The following is a 21069-nucleotide window of genomic DNA, read 5'->3' on the forward strand; positions in this document are numbered from 1 at the left end:
CTTGTAACCTCCAGCTGCATGACTCCTAAACCATAATTTCTAATCTTGTGGCTCATGTTAGATCTAGAGAGGCAATCTAGTCCCCAGGCAAGAAGGAGGTCTGCTTTGGGAAAGGGCTGTTACCATCTTTGTTTAAACTATAAACTATAAACCAAGTTTCTCCCTGAGCTAGTTCAGCCTACACCCCGGAATGAACAAGAGTAATTTGGAGGTTAGAAGCAAGATAGAGTCAGTTAAGTTAGATCTCTTTTACTGTCTCAGTCATAATTTTGCAAAGGTGGTTTCAATCCCTCCCTTTGGGTTTTATAACACCTTAATCTTAAGCTGTAGGCTATGAAGATGGGAAAAGGTTATTGAGTGCTCCGGCTTTTTCCTGCTGACAGGGGATGTAGTGGGGATTGGAGTGAACCCCAAGGTGAGAAGAGTGGAACCACTTTGCAACTGTCTCAGCAATGCATGCAGGCCTGGCTGGGCTTCCAAGGCTTGCATGGCAAAAATGTTCACACTTTTTTTTTTTTTTTTTTTGAGACGGAGTCTTGCTCTGTCGCCCAGGCTGGAGTGCAGTGGCCGGATCTCAGCTCACTGCAAGCTCCGCCTCTCGGGTGCACGCCATTCTCCTGCCTCAGCCTCCCGAGTAGCTGGGACTATAGGCGCCCGCCACCTCGCCCGGCTAGTTTTTTGTATTTTTTAGTGGAGACGTGGTTTCACCATGTTAGCCAGGATGGTCTCGATCTCCTGACCTCGTGATCCGCCCGTCTCGGCCTCCCAAAGTGCTGGGATTACAGGCTTGAGCCACCGCGCCCAGCCCACACTCTTATCTATAGTTTTACTGCAGTGTAACAAGTCCTATAGGATGAGGAGCATGATTCCCAATTTTAAAAGCGAAGATTTGAAGGCATTAGTTTGGGGACTTTTAATCCACAAAGAATTTAGAATTTAGTCTAAACTGCAGGAAAAAACAGCTAACAACATATTTTTCTCTTTCAAGTCCCTTTTTTTTTTCTTTTTTTTTGAGATGGAGTCTCCCTCTGTTGCCCAGGCTGGAGTGCAATGACACAATCTCGGCTCACTGCAACCTCTGCCTCCCTGGTTCAAGCAATTCTCCTGCCTCAGCCTCCTGAGTAGCTGGGATTACAGGCACACGCCACCATGCCTGGCTAATTTTTATATTTTTAGTAGAGACGGGATTTCACCATGTTGGTCAGGCTGGTCTCGAACTCCTGACCTCGTGATTTGCCCACCTTGGCCTCCCAAAATGCTGGGATTACAGGCATGAGGCACCGTGCCCAGCCTCCAGTCCCCATTTTTATTAAAAGCAAATTCAGATAGAACTGATTTGTTTACAAAATAAACTTCAGTCTTACTATACTTGGCCTGATTATTTGCTTAAATTGCAGCAAAAATAATTATTTTTCACTTAGGCTTTTTAAATTGGCTTTGATAGAACTCTGTTCCATGAAGGATCTCAGGTAAGACTTTTTAAAAGCTGAGCCCAACCATGGGTTTATACCCTTAAATATCTATGATTGGGCAAATTCCTCTCCTCTTGAGGTCCCAAGATAACTTGGGGTTCCTGGGCCTGTTAGAAAGTAATATTCTTTACTTACCACCGGTCAGGAACCTTGTACAGGGACTCTGCATGGACAAGGTATGAGGCCAAACTCTCCCATGGGCTTTAATTGGCTCTGTAAGCTAACTTTGATTCTTTAAAGGAATCATGCCATTTCAGTGAAAGCCTTGGTAAAATAACCAATTTCTCCAATTGTGTCCTGTTACAAAAGAAAACAGATTTTTATTGCACTTATGCAATTAACTACACTGCCATAAATTGAGAATATTCACAAATAGTTTCCAAATTTTGAAGAAATCAGGTAGGGAGAAATAAATATGCTTCAAATTTTGTTCACAGGAGTATATTTTACTCAGTTGTTAAAAGTTCCAAATGGCTCTAAACAAATAAGTTCCCTTGACTCTGAAAACAAAAGCCTTAGCAATGTTTAACACATTAGCTTTTCATGAGAGTCCTAGAAGATTGGGTTTTTCCTCTATTCCAATAGCACAATTTTTAAAGTTATCTGAGACTTGCACTTAGAGTCCTATATCTGATTATAAACTGCCTTTTGAAAAGGACCAAAGCAAAACAAAATGTCTGTGGATGACAAAAGTCTATAGCCACTATTAAAGCTATAATTGACTAGGAATTTTAGTTACTTCTGTGGCATACAACAATTTTACATAACAATTAGAATTATTAATAATATACACTAAACTATATCAATGTTATAGAAGTTTCCCATAATTTGGAACATATACTAATAACATATTTATGCAAATATAGTCCAAAGTAAACTAACCACCATTTACTTTTTTATTTAAAAGTTTTTCCTTTATTCTAATGTCACAATCTCCAGTGTTATTAATCAGAATCCTGCATTTAAGAGCACCTGTTAAATTTTATAGCTGATTATAAAGCCATCTTTTAAAGAGGACCAAAACAAGACAACAATTGTCTGTGGATGACAAAAACATTCTAGGGCTGCCACAGTTAAAGACACAATTGGCAAGGAAATTTGTTACCTCTGTGGCACACAGTCTGTTAACATAATAATTATAATTATTACTGGTAACATATACTAAGTCATATTAGAATTATAGGAGTTTTACATAATTTTGGAACATATACCAATAACACATTTACACAAATGTAGACCAAAGAAAGCCAAACACCATATCATATTTGACAATGCTTCCTGTTTGATTTTTGTAGCAAATAAGCCAAATGTCCTCGTTGGACTTTAGAGGACCTAATATTTTAGATATAGAAAGAGACATAATTTATAATTTGATTTTGGAAAATTTGTCAAATATCAAAGGTTTAAAACACTGGATATCACAAAATACAATCCCAGGTCATCATAAGTCATTCATTTGGCCAAAATAACTCCAAAAATTTTTTAAAAAAGAAAAACCTTTACTCTGATAGAAGAGACTTAGCTTTCCAAATAAGACCCAATGAAGATAGCATGAGGCCAGCTGAATCTGTCTTTTCCTTTTTTTCCCTTGCCATTTACCCAAAGGAAAAAACAAAACCCTTTCATTATCTATTAACATTACATAAAAATAGTCTTCATGAGAAAAGAGAAAATCAAATTTCATGTTTGCATCAGTGCATTTTTAATGTTAAAGCTAGTTTTTCAAATAAAATTTTATATCGTTATCCAGTTTTAATTAGTTTGACCATAAGGTAAGATTTTCATAAACTTTTTAGGACCCCTTACAATTATTCATCAAACATAAAAGATTAATTTTTTAAGAAAACTCTGCTATTTGGACACATGGGCCCAGATTCTGGCTCCACATCAGTGTGATTTTAATGTTTTTACTTAAGGAAAAAAGCTAAATAATTTCTTTTAAATTTTAGCCAACTTGTTTATACCCACAGAATTTTTATAAGATTGACCCTTTACAAACCCTTTTCACTTTACTTAAACCTTCTGTTTTGTTTCATTACTTTTTTAGGTTAAGACAATCTTTAAAACCCTCTGAACTAGACAGAATTATATTCCCTTTAACAAAAGCTATATTCCCATGCCTTCTTATAATCTTTTACCAAAAACACATTCCCTACACACTTTGTATGTAAAACTGTTTTTCCAGTGATCTCAATTACATGTTACAATGTTAACTCTTAGCAACTTTTATTTTTAGTGAAAAACCTGAGAAGTAAGCAATTTTAATTATGTACTAGTGGTGGAGCCTAGGACATCAGACAGAAATCCAGATAAGGTCTGACTCCTTTTAGCATAGCTAGTGGGCATGGCTTTCCATATGTTCCCAGGCCTTATCTATAATCTAATGCTCCAAAATAGGTAAATTGAATAAATTTCAAAAGCCAAAGAAACAGTTTGACCTTAAAGCATTTAGCAAATTTGATATCTGACCTAAATTTAAACCAAATATCTACATTTTAAGACATTTTGTTCTTTAGAACTCTTTATTTCCAAAAGATTACGAAAGTCATGTGAACAAAAGGCATTAAAGTTTCTACTTTTCTGACAATTTATTTAAGCGCTTATTTTTCTAAGCCAATTAATCAGAGTTCTTTTATGTATAAACATACAACACATATAAATACATAGACAGGAGATTCAGCACTTGTAAAATTTTTCATTTGCCAGTTTCTTAATTGCATGACTGGCTTCAGGGTGAAGCCCTTGGAAGAACAGAGCTGGAATAGCATGCATTTCTAGGGCCAAATAAGTAGCAATAAGCAGCTGAAGGCAAATATGGATCCTCAAAATTAAGGGTGTCATTTTATACTGGTTTGTGGATTCCCCAAAAGGAAGGAAATACCATGGGAGAACACAGTGCAGTGGTTCTACCCTGCATTTCATTGAAAGGCAACCCAAAGCCAATCAGCCCATTTTGTAATCAGCCCATCCCTCACAGGAGTCTCATTTCCCAGTGGGGGGTGGAGATGTTTCCTTATCTTCCAGGTGACCAAGAGCATGTGTCTCTGATCCAGGTGTGCAAAGAGTCAAGAATCCCTCCATCACTACTATTAGGCACCCCTTAAAGTGTATTTCCTACCTAGTTTTTATAATGCGAAGTAACTTCTGATACCTCTAAACTCAGAACCATCAGATAACACAACGCAAAACAGAACAGTCTTTGATTTTGAAAGGGATTTATCAGCTTTTAACTCCTGGGGTTTCATGAGGAAAACAGAGGGTTTTTTCCCCCAAAACGGGATCTGTGGCACCTCCTCTTTCTCCCAAAGAGTCCTAGGCTACCGGAAATTATCTCAGGGCCTCTCATGTGTGTACTAAGAGTGGCAAGACAAACAAATGGAGCAAAATAATTCAGTCGACTGAGAAGAAACAAACTTTTTTCCAGAAAAACAAGTTTCAAGAAGAGAAAAACATAAAGGCCTTTTAAATGTATCTATAGCTTGTTTATCCACTTTTAATTAAGCTGACTTTTAACCATAGTGCTCTTTAAAACAGAAATCACTTTAAATTTCTTATTACCTGACTTTAGCCATGCCAAGTGGCTTCTGAACTTTACCAAAGGTAATCTCCTAGGTGCTTCAAAGACATTCTTTCCTTCTTTCTTTTTTTTTTTTTTTTTTGGTACAAGATTTAGAATCTCCACAAGGTAGTTCAGAGAAAGGAAAATTCAAGAGAGGAAATCAGAAGCTAACTGTGGGGGGTGGAGCTGGGGGAAACCACCTCAATAAATGTCAAAGTTACACAAATAACAAACCAGAAAGGAATCATTCCAGAAGCCAACAACTGAACCCAGGCCACCACTATCAAAAGATAAACCTTAGCTACTGAGCTATACAGCATTGAGCAGTTTCTACTGCTTTTCCCAGAAGAAGCCTAGAGAAGCCAATTTCAAGCTTGCAAGGCTTCTAACTGCTCAAGAAAAATTTTTAGGACTAACTATGACATGAACCCCAAAATTCCTGTCCTCTGGATGGTGGAAACCAAAAGAAAGTATCTCCAAATGATCACAAAGGTAAACTCTGAAGGACACAAAACAGAGAAATTTCAAACTGTATTGGTTTCAGGGACCCGTAGCACAGTTTGTAACTGACCAGCCTGCCAAGCTGGCTTAAAAGCAGGCTTATAGAGGTCCTAAACCCACGTTCTATCCCGTAATACTCCTCTCTCCATTACAGAACACAGAAAGACAAATTATTAGCACAAAGTACACTAGACAGAACACAGAAAGACAAATTATTAGCACAAAGTACACTAGATTTGCTACAGCCTAAGACTAGTCTCACACATCCTTTATCAGATATATGCTTTTCTCCCAGTCTGTGGTTTGTCTCTTTATTCTCTTAATAGCTTTAAAAGAGCAGACGTTTATAATTTTATTGACGTTCAACTTACCAATTTTTTCACTTACGGATTATGTTTCTTATTTTTGTCATTGATGTCAGAAACCTTTGCCCAACCCAAGTTCACCAAGTTTTTTTCTTGTTTCCTTCAATAAATCTTAACATTTTATGTTCTACAGTTTAGTATAGATTCATCTTGAGTTAATCTTTGTATATGGTGCAAGACACAAATTGAAGTTAAATTATTTTGCATATGGATATTCAATATTTCAAGCATGATTTGTTTAAAAACTGCCCCTTCGCCACTGAATTTTTCTTATCCCTTTGTTCAAATTTTGTTCCCTGTTATATGCGAATCTATTCTGTTCTGCTTTCTCTACTCTGTTCAGTTGATCTTTTTGCCTGTCTTTATGCTAATACCACACTCTGGATTACTGCAGCAATTTAGTAACACTTCAGGTCAGACGGTGTTATTCCTTCAATTTCCTTTTTCCTTTTCAAAGTTGTCTTAGCTATTCTAGCTTCTTGGTATTTCCATGTAAATTTTAGTCAGCTTGTCAATCTCTACCTAAAAAATATATTTTTTTAAGCCTGCTGGAAGTTTTACTGGAATTCAGTTGAATCTTTAGATCATTTAGACAACTAAAATCTTAATCATATTGATCTTTCAACCCATAAATGCAGTGTATGTTTCCATTTGTTTAAGTTTTCTTTAATTTCTCTCAGCAATGTTTTATGGTCTTCAGTATGGAGGTCTTGCACGTGATTCATCATGCCTATCCCTAAGAATTCCATACGTTCATGCTAGTGTAAATGATGTAATTTGTTATTTCCGTTTGTTTATTGCTAGTATATGCAGATACAATTGCTTCTTTTTTTTTTTTCTTTTTTTTTTTTTTTTTTTTGAGACCAAGTCTCACTCTGTTGCCCAGACTGGAGTGCAGCGGCATCATCTCGGCTCACTGCAACCTCCGCCTCCCAGGTTCAAGCAATTCTCCTGCCTCAGCCTCCCAAGTAGCTATGATTACAGGAGTGTGCCATCATGCCAGGCTAATTTTTGTATTTTTAGTAGAGACGGGATTTCACCATGTTGTCCAGGCTGGTCTCAAACTCCTGACCTCAGGTGATCCTCCTGCCTTGGCCTCCCAAAGTGCTGCAATTACAGGCATGAGCCACCCATGCACCCAGCCATAATTGTTTTTTATACATTGGTCTTTTGTCCTACAACCTTGCTAATCTCAGTTATTAGTTCTAGTATCTTTTTGCTAAATTCTGTCAGATTTTCTACATAGACGTTCACATTGTCTGTGAATAAAGACAGTTTTGCTTCTTCCTTTCCAATCTGGGTGCCTTTTATTTCTTTTTCTTTTGTGATTGCACTGGCTAGAACTTCCAGTGCAATGTTGATTAGAAGTGAGGAGAGCAGACATCCAGCATTCAGTCTTAGTATGATATCAGCTGTAGGGTTTTTCATCAGTGCTGTTTATCAGGTTGAAGTTTCATTGTATTCTTGTTTGCTGAGTGTTTTTTGTTTCTTTGTTTGTTTTTGAAATGAAGTCTCACTCTGTTACCCAATCTGGAGGGCAGTGGTACAATCACAACTCACTGCAACCTCTGCCTCCTGGGTTCAAGCAGTTCTCCCGCCTCAGCCTCCCGAGAGTAGAAGCAGCTGGGATTATAGGCACCCACCACCATGCCCGGCTAATTTTTGTATTTTTAGTTAGAGATGGGGTTTCGCCATGTTGGTCAGGCTGATCTTCACCTCCTGACCTCAGGTGATCCACCTGCCTTGGCCTCCCCGCAAAGTGCTAGGATTGCAGGCGTGAGCCACCATCCCCAGCTGTTCCAGTATTTCTTCTTGAATATGCTTTAGTAGTTTGTGTCTTTCAAGGAATTTGTCAATTCTTCATATATTCTGTTATCATACATTTAATGCTATATTAATTAATATTATTATTTATAAAGAGGATCTGGCTATGTTTCCCAGGCTGTTCTGAAACACCTGGCGTCAAGCAATTCTCCCACTTCAGCCTACCAAATTGCTGAGATTATAGATGAGAGCACCACACCCGGCCTTATATTTAATATCTGCAGACTATGTAGTGATGCCCCCTCTTTCATTTTTTTAAATTTTACTTTAATTTCTGGGATACATGTGCAGAACATGCAGGTTTGTTACATAGGTGTACATGTGCCATGGTGGTTTGCAGCACTGTCAACCCGTCATCTAGGTTTTAAGCCCCACATGCATTAGGTATTTGTCCTAGTGCTCTCCCTCCCCTTGTCCCCCATCCCTCGACAGGCCCCAATGTGTGATGTTCCCCTCCCTGTGTCCATTTGTTCTCATTGTTTAACTCCCACTTATGAGTGAGAACATGCGGTGTTTGGTTTTCTGTTCTTGTGTTAGTTTGCTGAGAATGATGGTTTCCAGCTTCATTCATGTCCCTGCAAAGGACATGAACTCATTTCTGATATTCATAATTTGTGTCTTCTCTCTCATTTTCATGGTCAGTCTGGCTGGCTAGAGGTTTATTGATCACTGATCTCAAAAAACCAGATTTTGGTTTTGTTGAACTTCTGATGCTTTTATGTTTCTTTTTGCATTGATTTCTGCACTGGTCTTTATTATTTCCTATTTTCTGCTTATTTTGGTTTAATTTTTTTTTCTATTTCTAGTTTGTTAAGGTGAAAACTGAGACCACTGACTTGAATACTTTCTTCTCTTCTAATATTGGTGTTAATTGCCCATTTCTTCTTAGTCCTGCTTAAAAAGCAACATCTTAAGGATTTTGATATGTTGTGTTTTTATTTCCCATAGCTCTCTATTATTGATTTCTAATTTAATTCCATTTTGGTCTAAGAACATACATTGTTTAACTTGAATACATTTAAACTTATTGTAACTAGATTTAATGCCCAGAGTGTGGTCTATCTTGTTAATTCTATGTGTACTTGACATGAATGGGTGTTCTGCTATTGTTTTTTTTTAATTTTGTTTGTTTTTCGTTTTTGTTTTTTGCGATGGAGTTTCATTCTTGTTGCCCAGGCTGGAGTGCAATCGCATGGTCTTGGCTCACTGCAACTTCCACCTCCCGGATTCAAGCAGTTCTCTTGCCTCAACCTCCCAAGTAGCTGGGATTATAGGCATATGCCACCATGCCTGGCTAATTTTATATTTTTACTGGAGATGGGGTTTCACCACGTTGGCCAGGCTGGCAAAAGTTGCAGTGAGCCAAGGTGGCACCACTGCATTCCAGCCTGGAAGACAAAGCAAGACATCGTCTAAAAATAAATAAGTAAAAATAAAATAAAAATTAAAATGACACCCTCTTTAGTGTCCCATGATCAGACCATATTTTTCATGCTGTACTTTTCACCTTACTTTATTTTTCATCATTATCTTAATATCCATCCACATAATGCATCACTCAATCTGTTCCTCTCCTTTTTTTTGAGACAGAGTCTCACTCTGTTGCCAAGGCTGGAGTGCAATGGTGCGATCTCGGCTCACTGCAACCTCCGCCTCCCAGGTTCAAGCGATTCTCATGCCTCTCAGCCTTCCAAGCAGCTGGGACTACAGGCGTGTGCCACCATGCCCTGCTAATTTTTGTATTTTTAGTAGAGATGAGTTTTCACCATGTTGGCCAGGCTGGTCTCAAACTCCTGGCCACAGGTGATCCGCCCGCCTCAGCCTCCCAAAATGCTGGGATTACAGGCGTGAGCCACCGTGCCGGGCCTCTGCTCCCCTCTTGACACCAATCTTAAATTCAGCAGGTGATCCAGGTACCAGACAGCTTATGAGAAGAGAGAAGTTAGTCCTATAAAGCTGAGGCTCCCATAGAGCACTTTTCTTCTTTTTCTAGCCTTTTCTCTCATTCTCCTTTGCCTTCTCTTCCTTTTCATTCTCCTTTGCATTCAGCTCTAGATGTCCTAGATTTTTTTTTTTTTTTTTTTTTTTTTTTTTTTTTTTTCCTGAGACAGGGTCTCACTCTGTTGCCCAGGCTGGAGTGCTGTCGTGCAATCTCAGCTCATTGCAACCTTCACCTCCTGGATTAAAGTGGGTCTCGGGCCTCAGCCTCTCAAGTAGCTGGGGTTAGGGCGTGAGCCACCATGCCAACCAGCTCTAGATGTCTTGTCTGACTCCTGATTCCTGGGTCCTGGGGATTGTTCAGGGCAAGCTGGAAGACAGCTGGAGATTTGAGTGGCCTTGCTTAGCCCTGTCCCTATGTGTCTGTGGCCACACTTAAATGCTTCTTTATCAGCCTCCCTGAAAGTTGGTGCAGGGATTAATTGTCTAATGTTTGTAAAGCATTTGGAAGTCGATCAATGCTAATTATTATTATTACACTGATAGCTCGTCCTTTGTTCTAAACACCCAGCAACCTGAGGCAAAACAAACTTCAATTAAAAAGTTGTCCAGATAAACACAAGCTGCAATACAAAAGCCATAATGGCCCTTCTTCCTTCGTGAAGGTTTTCACTTTGTGTTCTCTGTCCCTTACATCTAAGCCTTCCTTCCTGCTCATTGGAGCTGGGGGAAACAGTGGGCTTGAGGTGAGCAACTGGGGCGGTTTAACATTTTGAGTACCCATCATGTAGGAAGTTTTATATATGTTGTCTCATTTGATCCTCAAAAACACGTGCATGGGAGGCCATCCTCAGCATGTGACACATCCGTGAACAAGTGCTTAGAGCGCGTAAGTAAGCCGGTGAACAAGTGCTTAGAGCACGTAAGTAAGCTGTTCACGTCCCTCAGCTGGGAAGTGGCAAAGCCAGATTTTGCAGACACGCTGTTTGGGTCTAAAGACTGTGAGCTCTTCCTGCCACGCATGCTCAAGTAGAAAATGGAACGTAAATGTGTTAGGAAGAGTGAGTTGGTAGGAAGCGAGAAAAAGAGACCCGCGTATTGCTTTTCGCCTTAAGAAAAGAGTGCACTGAACAAAGAGCTGTAAAGCAAGAATCCCAGTTGCTGAAGCAGTTCCAGCCTAGTAGCAGATAATTTTAAACTTAAAAGATGATTGGATTTTGAAGTTGAGGAGGTGGTAGCAATAATTTAGTCCCACTCCATCATTTGGTGGAGGAGGAAATTTTGACCCAGCAAAGGCGAGTAATTCTTGCCCAAGCTCACTCAGATCTTTAATCTGATGTGCACTCTACTAACCTTAATACTAAAAAATAGCTATGTTTTTAAGGATTGCCTGTCTACTGTCTGTAAGACAGCTTTGTAAATCCTATATGTGCATGAATTCATTTAATCCTTACAATTCTGCCTAAGAGACAACAGTATCAAAAAGGCACTGAAACTTCTGATAAAACTGTGTCTTTGGAAATAATGTGAAGATTCTAGAATTTTTGTTTGTTTGTTCTGTTTTTCTCTTTTCTTTTTTGACACACAGTCTCACTCTGCCGCACAGGCTGGAGTGCAGTGGCGCCATCTTGGCTCACTGCAACTCCATCACCTGGGCTCAAGCAATTGTTGCACCTCAGCCTTCTGAGTAGCTGGGACTACAGGACATGCACCACCATGCCCGGCTAATTTTTGTATTTTTAGTAGAGGCAGGGTTTCTGCCATGTTGGCCAGGCTGCTCTTATCCTGGCCTCAAGTGATCCAACCACCTCAGTCTCCCAAAGTGCTGGAAGTACAGGCATGAGCCACTGCGCCCTGCCAGATTCTAGGTATTTTAGAAGAGACAAGATCAGTTTTCAAACTATATCCCAAAGATTGGTCGCAACCCGACTTAGAGGCATGGGTGGTGCTAGGATGAAGACATAAAGTCCCACAGGTGCCAAGATCCCCCACTGGGAGGCAACCCCATGCAAACTCTCTTTCAATTCTTCTTTTTTTTTTTTATTTTTTTGAGACAGCGTCTCGCCCTGTTGCCCAGGCTGAAGTGCAATGGCACAATCTTGGCTCACTGCAACCTCCGCCTCCCAGGTTCAAGCGATTCTCCTGGCTCAGCTTCCTGAGTAGCTAGGATTACAGGTGCCCGCCACCACGCCTGGCTAATTTTTGTATTTTTAGTAGAGACTGTGTTTCACCATGCTGGCCAGGCTGGTCTCGAACTCCTGACCTCAGGCGATCTGCCTGCCTTGGCCTCCCAAAGTGCTGGGATTATAGGCCTGAGCTACCTCGCCCGGCCAATTCTTTTACATACTGTTCTAGGACTTGTGACTTAATCTGAACAGAGAGATCATTGAATTTAAAGAGTTTGGAAGCCACTGACCCAGATGATTTGGGAGACCTGTCTCAAATTAAGGACACTTCCATAATTGTTACCAATTGCTTCTTACCACCACCTTTCAAATTCTTGCCATTTTGTAAACCTTTCCTCTCATGCTCTGTGGAAGTCATTACAGGGACAGGATTCAGTTCACCAAAGTTGTGCTTCAGAATAATTTCAGAATTGAATGTTTTATTCCCCTGTCGCCTTTTCTTCACCTTCTTAGTTAGAAATCTGATCAGTTCTTGAGAAACTGACGACTGCAGCACTCAAGGCAGGAAGCCAGGCAAAGATGGAAATCACATCTGTTTCAGGAGTCATGTGTTAACAAAATGCAAACAAATCTCCAAAACTGTCGTATTCACATCAGAATACTTTGGGTGCCAGGAAAGCTGGATTTGTAATGCACCTTGTCACTAGAACAATAGCACCAATATTTGAGCCTGACAAAAATTCGCCTTCATAGGTTTGAAATAATGAAGCGTATGTAGCACAAGGTATGACTTTTAAAACTCTGTTCTTCCTGAGGCGGGCGGATCATGAGGTCAGGAGATCGAGACCATCCTGGCTAACACGGTGAAACCCCGTCTCTACTAAAAAAAAAAAAAAAAAAAAAAAAAAAAAAAAAAAAAAAAAAATTAGGCGGGCGTGGCGGCGGGCGCCTGTAGTCCCAGTTACTCCGGTGGCTGAGGGGGGAGAATGGTGTGAACCCCAGGAGGTGGAGCTTGCAGTGAACGGAGACCGCGCTACTGCACTCCAGAGCGAGACTCCATCTCAAAACAAAACAAAAGATTCCTGTTCCTCAACATAATTTTTTTCCTCCGTTGGAAAGCCGTTTGTCCTCCTAGGCAGCCTTCTACCTCTAAGCATTTACATTAGCATTAAAATGACAACTCTGCATACAGGAATAGTGGAATGTGCCCACTACAAGTATTCTTGAGAGGTGAAAACATGCTAGCAGCCCTCACTCACCTCCTCAGCCTCAGGGTCCACTCTGGCGGCGCTTGAGGAGCCCTTCAGCCCACCCCTGTGCACTGTGGGAGCCCAGTTCTGGGCTGGCCAAAGCCGGAGCCGGCTCCCTCTGCTTGCGGGGAGGTGTGGCGGGAACCGGGACTGCGCCCGCAGCGCTCACAGGCCAGAGCAGTCACGGGCTCGGCGGGCCCGCACTCGGGCTGGCACTGCTCGAGTTCTCACCGGGCCTCAGCTGCCTCCCCGCGGGGCCGGGCTCGGGACCTGCAGCCCCCCATGCCCGAACCCCCCTGAGGTGGGCTCCCGCACAGCCCGAGCCTGCTCGGGGGGCGCTCGGTCCCATCAACCGTCCAGGGGCTGAGGAGTAAGGGTGTATGGCGCTGGGACTGGCAGGCAGCTCCGCTGGCAGCCCCTGTTTAGGATCCACTAGCTGAAGTCAGCTGGGCTCCTGAGTCTAGTGGGGTTTTGGAGAACTTTTACGCCTAGGTAGGGGATTGTGAATACACCAATCAGTACTCTGTGTCTAGCTCAGGGTTTGTAAATACACCAATCAGTACTCTGTATCTAGCTAACCTAGTGGGGTCTTGGAGGACTTTTATGTCTAGCACTCTGTGTCTAGCTAAAGGATTGTAAATGCACCAATCAGCACTCTGTGTCTAGCTTAGGGTTTGTAAATACACCAATCAGTACTCTCTATCTAGCTAACCTAGTGGGGACTTGGAGAACTTTTATGTCTAGCTAGAGGATTGTAAATGCACCAATCAGCACTCTGTGTCTAGCTCAGGGATTGTAAATGCATCAATCAGCTCTCTGCAAAATGGACCAATCAGCTCTCTGTAAAATAGACCAATCAGCTCTCTCTAAAATGGACCAATCAGCAGGATGTGGGAGGGGTCAAATAAGGGAATAAAAGCAGGCTGCCGAAGCCAGTAGTGGTAACTCCTAATCCTCTTTGACAGGGGAGAAGTGTTAGTCTTTCACTCTACCATAAATCTTGTTGGTGGTTATTCTTTAGGTCTATGTTGTCTTTAAAAGTTGTAACACTCATGGCGAAAGTCTGCAGCTCCACTGCTGAAGCCAGGGTGACCAGGAACTCACCAGGAAGAAGGAAGGACTCCAGATACGCGGTCTTTAAGAGCTGTAACATTCATCGCTAAGGTCTGTAGCTTAGCTCCTGAAGCCAGCAAGACCATGAACCCACCAGAAAGAATAAACTGGACACACTATTTTTTAAGAACTGTAACACTCACCAGGAGGGTCTGGGGCTTCATTCTTGAAGTCAGTGAGACCAAGAACCCACGAATTCCAGACACACTCTCACAGCAGAGTTTACCATAAGCACACAGCAGTTTTCAATGAACTGTAAAATGTTTTAGGGCTTTGGGATTATTTAAACCTGCATATACCACTTGACACGTAGGTGAGTTGGTTATTACACCAGTAGAGAAGTCTGCATTATACTGTTGGTATTTACTGTTGAGTCTTATTTTGCAAACTTAATATTGTTTTTGAAGAATGATGCTTAGTTGCGTTCACATTTAAATGACCGATTCAGGTCAAAGTTAATGGATTGCATCTGACTAGGTAAGTAAGATAGTCACTTTGGGAGGATCATTTGTAGCTTCTCCAGTCCTATTTAATGAGCTGGAAAAGTAATTTACTAAGTTTAATGTGGAAGCTGGAAAAAATTTATTCTGAACTCCCCCCCAGCCCCGCCCAAAACGCTTTGTGCCTTGAGACCATACTTTATTCACCTTGCAGGGTCTGGTACATTGCCTTTTCTAATAATTTATTTTGATCTGTTGAAGATGCTGCTGTTCTGTTGGAAAAAAGTCCTTTTACAAAAGCAATAAGCTAAAACTAGCTTTTAAAATATGCATAAAATGCACAAATTGAGGAATATGTCAACAGTCATTCATGTCCTAGTATAAATAGCTTTATAGCAGTGGAGTGGGGGAGGGCACTTCTTCAGAAGCACAGTTGTTGTTTGGAATCGCTGGAAGGGAGGCATTAAAATATAAAGGTGATCATCAAGCAATGAGTTCTTCCTGGGAGAACTTTGGAAAGGATGGGAAGAAAAGGTATTGAAATTGTCAGCACCAAGCTTATTCTTGGCTCGTCTTATAATTTTTCCCAAGGAAAGTCATTGCCTTGTCATAGTGATGCCATTTCCAAAGGACACCATTTTTGACATGTTCAAAAAATTGGTGTCTGACACGATTTCCCCATCTTGTGTTTTACTGAGGGTGTTACCATCTGCCAGCTACCACGCCAAGCACATTACACATACTGTCTCATTTAATCCCCACTATAGCATGATGAGGTAAGTGCTACTTAACAGGTACTTACATGATGCTTATTCTGCACTGCATTAAGCATTTCTACAAATTTTAGCTCATTTAATCTTCACAACCACCCTCTGCTATACGTACTATTATTTTTCATTTTACAGATCCAGAAACTGAGACACAAAGAAATTAGTTGAATTGCCCAAGACCCCCACAGCTAGTAAATTGGGTAACACAAATTTGTGTTCAGGCCTGCTGGCTCCCGAGTCAGCACTCAAAATCACTGTTGTGTATGATATTATCCTTATCAGTAAGGAAATAGAAGCACAGAGAATATCTTGTCCAGAGTCACACAGGCAATAAATGACAGACTCACTTAGGAAGCCTACGTGTAGGACCTACAGAACTCAAGCCTTATATCATTCTGTAAATCTTCTCTTATCGCTCATTCCTCATACTAGGGTGTTAGCTTAAAGCAAGAGCTACAGACATGCTTGTATCTCTATACAGATTCCATTGTGTCACTTAAAGTAATAAGACTAGAAAGGGAAGAAATTAGCTTTATCACATATTTAGCTTACTGTCTAATTTACTTTGATTCTGAATAGATTTTTGAGTTGTGACTTGCTATGACAACATTAAATCTTGGATTAGTTGTCAGTGTCAAAAGCAATCTTAACCTCATCTGGAGCAGTGTTTCTTTAATCAGCATAGGGATTACCTGAAGATTTTGTTTAAATGCAGATTTGGATTCAACAGATCTGGATGGGCCTGAGACTCTAGCAAGCTCCCAGATGATGCTGATGCTACTGCAACATGGTCCATATTTTGAGTAGCAAGAATTGAGCATTCACTGAGTTTTTAAACTGAGCTTAAAGATGTATCCTAGGGCCCATCAAATGTCCTATATAGATAGAAGAACATATAGGAAGTTTGGGAAGGGCAAACACCAGGCCAGGGGGATGGCTAATGAGATAAGAGCTGAGCTACACAGATTCTGCAGATTAGAAGGGTTTTCAAAGATCATCTGGTCCAATCATCCTACTGATAACTTTCAGAATCCTTTCACATTCCTGTCAGGTCATCTCAACCCTTGAGTTAATAAATTATGGGTGGTGAATGGAACTGGACATTCAATAGAATCAGGTAAGTTTCAAGATGATGCCTGAATCACAGAACCAATCTAAGAGCAAAAGACTAGGGAAAGAGGCTGTGATGTCTCACTCTGTCTGGGTAGACATTTGCCACCATAGTACATTTTCCAGAGCCTTTAGATATTTATTCAAAAACTTTTTAGACCTTACCATTTCATAATTTTTAAAAAATGCTACTGTACCAGAGAATCAGCTGGAAGTACTTATTCCCCCAGGCATTTGCCTCCCACTATGAAATCAAGATTCAGTGCTGACTGGCAGGTGAGAAACAGTGACAGATGTGTGGCAGCTGGACTGCTTCTTGGCTGTCCTGACTGTACATTTCAGGGCCCTTGAGACAACAGACATTTTCAAAGATCAGGAAGGATGGAATAAAGACAAGGTTCTTTCCATTTTGATTTTGCAACCAAACCAAAAGACACTCAACGTATTGCTGAGTCCTCTGATTAGGGGAATGCCAACTTCTCATAACCATCCTTTTCTCAGGCTGTCATTTGACAGTTCTCTGCTTTCTTTTTCAGGTGCCAGGGGAGAGTGAGAAACAGTGGAAACCAGCCCTGGTTGTGCTGACTGAGAAAGACCTTTTAATCTATGACAGCATGCCAAGGAGGAAGGAAGCCTGGTTCAGCCCCGTTCACACATACCCTCTTCTTGCCACCAGGTAGCCATGGCCTTGGTTTGGTATGATGTGTTTGTAGGTTGATACTATTTTAATGAATTACAGGTAGCTCAATACGTTATATTACTGCTCACTATTGCAGCAGGGGCTGAGAGCTCCTTAAGAATATAGCCACACATTTTTAGCCATATAGATTAATGATCATTTATGGCCAAACATGAAGCAACAACACAGAGACAAAGAACAAAAGACTCATCCATTATCAAGGAACAGTGACATCTGTGAGATGTTCCTCATCTAGCCAGCTTCCTGGGTCTCCATCTCATTCCCTTTGAAATGAACTAGGCATATGTGTTTGTAGTCTTGAAGTCCAAGTAGAATCACCAAGCAAGGGTCTTCACTGGGTGGCACAAAAGAGTGTTATATGGGAGTACTCCACTGTGCTTTTTAAGGCTTGTTCGGCAGGAAATCTCGTAACAAGTTACTTCTCAGTTACATGATGCTTCCTGTGGAAGGGTGGCTGCCAGGTTCTGTTTTACAGGTCCTTCAATGCACATGTATTATTCACGTGAAATATGTCTTTAAAAAGCATTTCATTGAGGTATTGACATGCAAAGGTGTGTACATATTTAATGTATACAATTTGATAAATTTGGAGATATACATCTATGAAACTATCATCATAGTTGACACCGTAAACATATCCATCACCTCCAAAAATTTCTTCCTTCCCTCTATATTTTATTTTTTGTGATAACATGTAACATAAGATCTGCCCTCTTAGCAACCTTTTAGGTATATAATACCATGTTGTTAGCTATAGGTGCTATGCTGTACAGTAGATCTCTAGAGCTTATTCAACTTGCATGACAAAAATTTCATGTCCTTTGGCCAACACATCCCCATTTCCCCCTCCCTGCTGGAAACCACCATTCTACTCTCTGCTTTAAGAGCTTCGTCATTTTAGATTCCTCATATAAATGGGATCCTGTAGTGTTTGTCCTTACGTGTCTGGCATATTTCACTTAACATAATGTTCTTCAGGTTCATTCATGTTGTCAAATATGGGAGGATTTCTTTCTTTTTAAGGCTGAATAATATTGGATTATATGTAAATACCACACTTTCTTTATCCATTCATCTATAAATGGACATTTGGAGGCATCACACTTCCTGATTTCAAAATGTATTACAAACCTATAATAATCAAAACCTTATGATACTGGCATAAAAACACATAGACCAGTAGAACAGATTGGAGAGCCCAAAAATAAATTCATCCATTTGTGGTCATCTGATTGTTGACAAGGGTGCCAAGAATACACAATGGAGAAAGGATATTCTCTTCAATAAATGGTGCTGTGAAAACTGGATATTCATATGCAAACCATGAACCCTATTTTACACCATACACAAAAATAAACTCAAAATGGATTACAGACTTAAAGATAAGATCTGAAACTGTAAAACTTCCAGAAGAAAACATAGGGAAAATATTATTGACATTGGCCTTGGCAATGATTTATTGTATATGACACCTGCAGTACAGGCAACAAAAGCAAAAATAAATAAATGGAACTACATCAAAGTAGAAAGCTTCTGCATAGCAAAGGAAACAGTCAACAAAATGGAAAGGCAACTTACAAAATGGGAGACCTCATATATAATTAAAGGTTAACATCCAAAATATGTAAAGACTTACATTTCAATAGCAAAAAAAAAAAAAAAAATTCAAAACGGACCTGAATAGACATTTCTCCAAAGAAGACATACAGATGTCCAACAGGCATTTGAAAAGGTATTTAATGTCACTAATGATCCGAGAAATGCAATTCAAAACCACAGTGAGGATGTGGTTACGATGTGTGTTAGGATGGCTATTGTCAAAAAGACAAATGATAACGAGTGTTGTTTATCATTTGATAAATGCAAACCCTTGTATACTGTTGGTAGGAATGTAAAATGGAGAAAAGGAAATCCTTGTATACCGTTAATAGGAATGTAAAATGGTGCAACCACTCTGGAAAACAGTATGGAGACTTCTCTAAAAATTAAAAACAGAACTCTAATGTGAGCTAGCAATCCCACTTCTGGGTGTATACCCAAGGGAACTGAAATTAAGGTCTTAGAGAGGTAGTTATGCTCCCATGTTCATTGCAACATTATTCACAGCAACCAAGACTTGAAATACAGTTTGATTTTTAATTATTTATTTTTGAGACGGAGTTTTGCTCTTGTTTTTATGGGTTTTTTTTTTTTTTTTTGAGACACAGTCTTGCTCTTGTCGCCAGGCTATAGTGCAATGGCACTATCTCGGCCCACTGCAACCTCTGCCTCCCAGGTTCAAGTGATTCTCCTGCCTCAGCCTCCTGAGTACCTGGGATTATAGGCGCCCACCACCACGCCTGACTTTTTTTTTTTTTTTTTTTTTTTTTTTTTAGCAGAGACAGGGTTTCACCATGTTGGCCAAGCTGGTCTTGAACTCTTGACCTCAGGTGATCTGCCTGCCTCGGCCTCCCACAGTGCTGGGACTATGGACGTTCTTCTCAACCACTGCACCTGGCCTGAAATACAGTTTTAATGTGTTGCATCCTTGTCCCCTTCTTTGAAAGCTTATATCCCAAAAGCAGAAATGAATCAAACTCGAGTCTTGCTTTCAAGTAGCTGACATTTCCCAAACCTGACTTCTGTTGCCAGCTCTTTTTGTTTGTGCTTTATGACAGTGAGCTGTTTGCATTCCTTCTATACCTCTGCTTCTTTACCTGCAAACTAGGCATGATACAGTCATATTTGTGGCCTTCCTGGCATAGTGCCTGGCAATATCGTGCCCTCGATGTCTGTTGAATGAATTATTGAACAATGTGAGACAAACACTGGAAGGAGTTTGGTCCAAGAGACAAAGCATAGTGGACGGAGGTTTTGGAGCATCTGACCTGAGCAAGATGTAGACAGAAATAAGCTGCGCTCTCCATCCTGGAAGTACTGAGCTGCCAGACGGGTTATGGTCAACGGTCAGCTGGCTGCAAGGAGGACAATGAGACCCAGTAGCAGAGCAAGAAGTAACACAAGGTTAAAATGCCAGCAGTGAATAGAGCTGAAATTCCAGAAAAATCCTTGTTACTTCCAGTCGTGATTGATAATGAAGACCAGCAGCGGGGGTGGGACCGGTGGGTGGGGAGCTAAAAGATGGAAATTGTTGGCCCCAGAGGGGAATAGAGGAGGTTTTCGGGGTGAGGAACCAAGCCTAGATCACTTTTGAAAAATAAAATTTAAAAGTAATTTAATATTTGAAGCTTTCGAGCTTCAGAATGTTTGGCAGAATGGCTATTAAAGTACAATACAGCTTTGTAATAAAACTGCAGTAATCATGGCCGGGTACGCTGGCTCACACCTGTAATCCCAGCACTTTGGGAGGCCAAGGAGGGCAGATCATCTGAAATCATGAGTTCGAGACCAGCCTGGATAACATGGTAAAACCCCATCTCTACCAAAAATACAAAAATTAGCCGGGTGTGGTGGCACCCATTTGTGGTTCCCAGCTGCTCAGGAGGCTGAGGCAGGAGAATCACTAGAACCTGGAAGGCAGAAGTTGCAGTGAGCCGAGATCGCGCCATTGCACTCCAGCCTGGGTGACAGAGTGGGACTCCGTCTCAAAAAAAAACAAAAACAAAAAAAACCCCAATAATCAGAATGTAAACATCCTTAACTGCACATAAGACTCAGGCTGTGTCTTGGGGCCCATGAGAATTCGGCCCAATCGCTATTGCTTTCTGTACTTTGCATCCAGAGTCTTCATCCAATGGAACAACATTTTATCTTCAGATTCTGAGACATTCCCACAACAGAAACCAAAGAAAGATTAGACCACAGTCACTGGATTCCAGTTACTAAGAAGGAAAGTTGGACCCAAGCCTCTTGAAATGATTTTCAGAAACAAAAGTTGAAATAAGGTAGTTTCTGTGCCTCT

At 40.7% G+C, this 21069-nt stretch overlaps 2 protein-coding genes across 2 annotated transcripts in view; both read left to right on the top strand.

Moving 5' to 3' along the window:
• SNTB1 (syntrophin beta 1) overlaps positions 1-21069 on the top strand; it is a 279233-nt gene that overhangs the window by 225080 nt on the left and 33084 nt on the right. Inside the window, exon 4 of the mRNA XM_050801632.1 lies at positions 17005-17144. Within this exon, the coding sequence (XP_050657589.1) occupies positions 17005-17144 (140 nt within the window). The remainder of the gene's footprint in view (positions 1-17004; positions 17145-21069) is intronic.
• The window catches only part of MRPL13 (mitochondrial ribosomal protein L13), a 205760-nt gene that overhangs the window by 10733 nt on the left and 173958 nt on the right, over positions 1-21069 (top strand). The gene's annotated exons all lie outside the window — the stretch shown is intronic.

Source organism: Macaca thibetana, chromosome 8 (assembly GCF_024542745.1).
Source record: "Macaca thibetana thibetana isolate TM-01 chromosome 8, ASM2454274v1, whole genome shotgun sequence".
In the NCBI taxonomy this organism is placed as follows: Eukaryota; Metazoa; Chordata; class Mammalia; order Primates; family Cercopithecidae; genus Macaca; species Macaca thibetana.